We start from the raw sequence: 1,634 nt of genomic DNA, 5'->3' as shown, positions 1-1,634 counted from the left end.
GAAATTTTGCATAGTAAACAAATAAAATTGTGATTCGCTAATGCTAACATGTCAAGCTAATGGTGGAAGCATCTAAGAACTTTAAGTCAGTTTGGTCTATTTTAACTCCAAGTCGAATCACACCACCTACTCAAAGGAGCAGCTACGCATGCTACTACGTGTCCCAACACGCGTCCGGAAACCAGAGCACGCAGGATCAAGGTGGCAGGGTTGTTTGCACCTGGCGAGCCTGCATCGTGCCACGCAACGGTCCTGCTGTTTGGGCATCGAATAGACCGCTCTATATACCATCCGTCCTATCCAACTACACAAGCTACCACCTCATCTTTCAGCCAGATCGAGCAGAGTGCAACCAAGCAGATCGAGTGATCAGATCAAAAGAGTGAACGCAGACTCGTGAAAGATATGGCGACCATCAAAGCGAAGGTCCAGGACGCCGCTTCCTCCGCCAAGGCCGGCATCGACAAGGCCAGGGCCACCGCCGGCGAGAAGGTTTGTCCTCCGGGCGCACGGCTAAGTTTCTGCTGTACTTATTATCCCCTCTCTCTGTCATCTGCTTCTAATTTACCTTGCCCCTTGCCCGGTTGACGTGTGTGTGCAGATGGAGAAGGCAACGACCACGGACCCGATGAAGAAGCGTGATGCCGAAGAGAGCAAGGACGACCGCAAGCTCAAGGTAGCCTCCGATGAGCGTGAAGAGAAAGAGGACCACGCTGCCCAGAGGTCCGGGAGGCGCACCATCGTCACCGGTACCTAGGCTGCCTTTAGAGCTAGTCATGTTGGGAGCATGTGTACTAGAGTAAGGTCACTTGTTAGCTGAATCAGTCAATCAGAATAAGCGGCAGTTCCTATGCGACTTGATCCTTGTTCCCGAGTGTTGCAATCTGAAGTCAGGGCATCTCAGCGGCGCGACGCATTTCGGACGTCCGAAATGTCTCGGCCCGCGGATGCGTTGTGGCCCAGGGTGACCGTTTGCGTCGGGGGTAGCTCCAGCGGTGCGGACGCATATTTTATCCGGGAACAGTGTCAAGGTCGCTAATGGTGTTTTACGTCCCATCGAGGACTGCTGCCAGCGATTAACTGTTCCCGCGCGACGACGATCGAGGACTGCCGCCAGCGATTAACTGTTCCCGCGCGACGACGATCGTTTCCCGCGCGTCCAATACATTCGCAAGTTTTGCCGTTTCGCGCGCGCGGAAAACGCCCTGCGCGGCAACGCCGTTGCCCGCCCCGCCGTGGCTATATACGGTGGACACCGCCGGGTGCGACGGGCACACCTCACACTACCATCCATCCATGGCGGACCACATGAGTTGGGAGCAAGTTGTTGACATTTGCCGCCAGCTCCACCCGAAGGAGGAGGACGACGAGGTAGCTGCCGCCGGCGTTGAGGCCCAGCAGCTGGACCTAGAGGTCGCGGAGGTGGAGGCGGAGGCGGAGGCGGCAGAGCGCGCGGAAGGGCGCCTCGCGGCGACCAGGGCGGAGATCGCCAACGCCATGGCCGAGCTCGCCGACGCCAGGGCCGAGCTCGCGGAGGCGCGGGCGGCCCTCGCGGCCCCTCCGGCCGACGGCGTCATCATCCACGACATCGCGGACGACGACCCCCCCCCCCGTGCCCGTGCGCTTCGAGTGCG

General features: G+C 58.9%; 1 protein-coding gene across 1 annotated transcript; it reads left to right on the top strand.

Moving 5' to 3' along the window:
- The first annotated feature begins 305 nt into the window (after window positions 1–305).
- On the top strand, window positions 306–851 carry LOC127313004 (uncharacterized). The gene is made up of 2 exons (XM_051343541.2): window positions 306–492; window positions 602–851. The coding sequence occupies exons 1-2, from the start codon at window positions 406–408 to the stop codon at window positions 755–757; spliced, it is 243 nt and encodes an 80-aa protein (XP_051199501.1). The 5' UTR covers window positions 306–405; the 3' UTR covers window positions 758–851.
- Window positions 852–1,634: the final 783 nt, after the last annotated feature.

The sequence above is a fragment of the Lolium perenne genome, chromosome 7, assembly GCF_019359855.2.
Source record: "Lolium perenne isolate Kyuss_39 chromosome 7, Kyuss_2.0, whole genome shotgun sequence".
Taxonomy (NCBI): Eukaryota; Viridiplantae; Streptophyta; class Magnoliopsida; order Poales; family Poaceae; genus Lolium; species Lolium perenne.
Note: the sequence above shows the minus strand (reverse complement) of the source record. Positions and strands in the feature narration are given on the sequence as shown.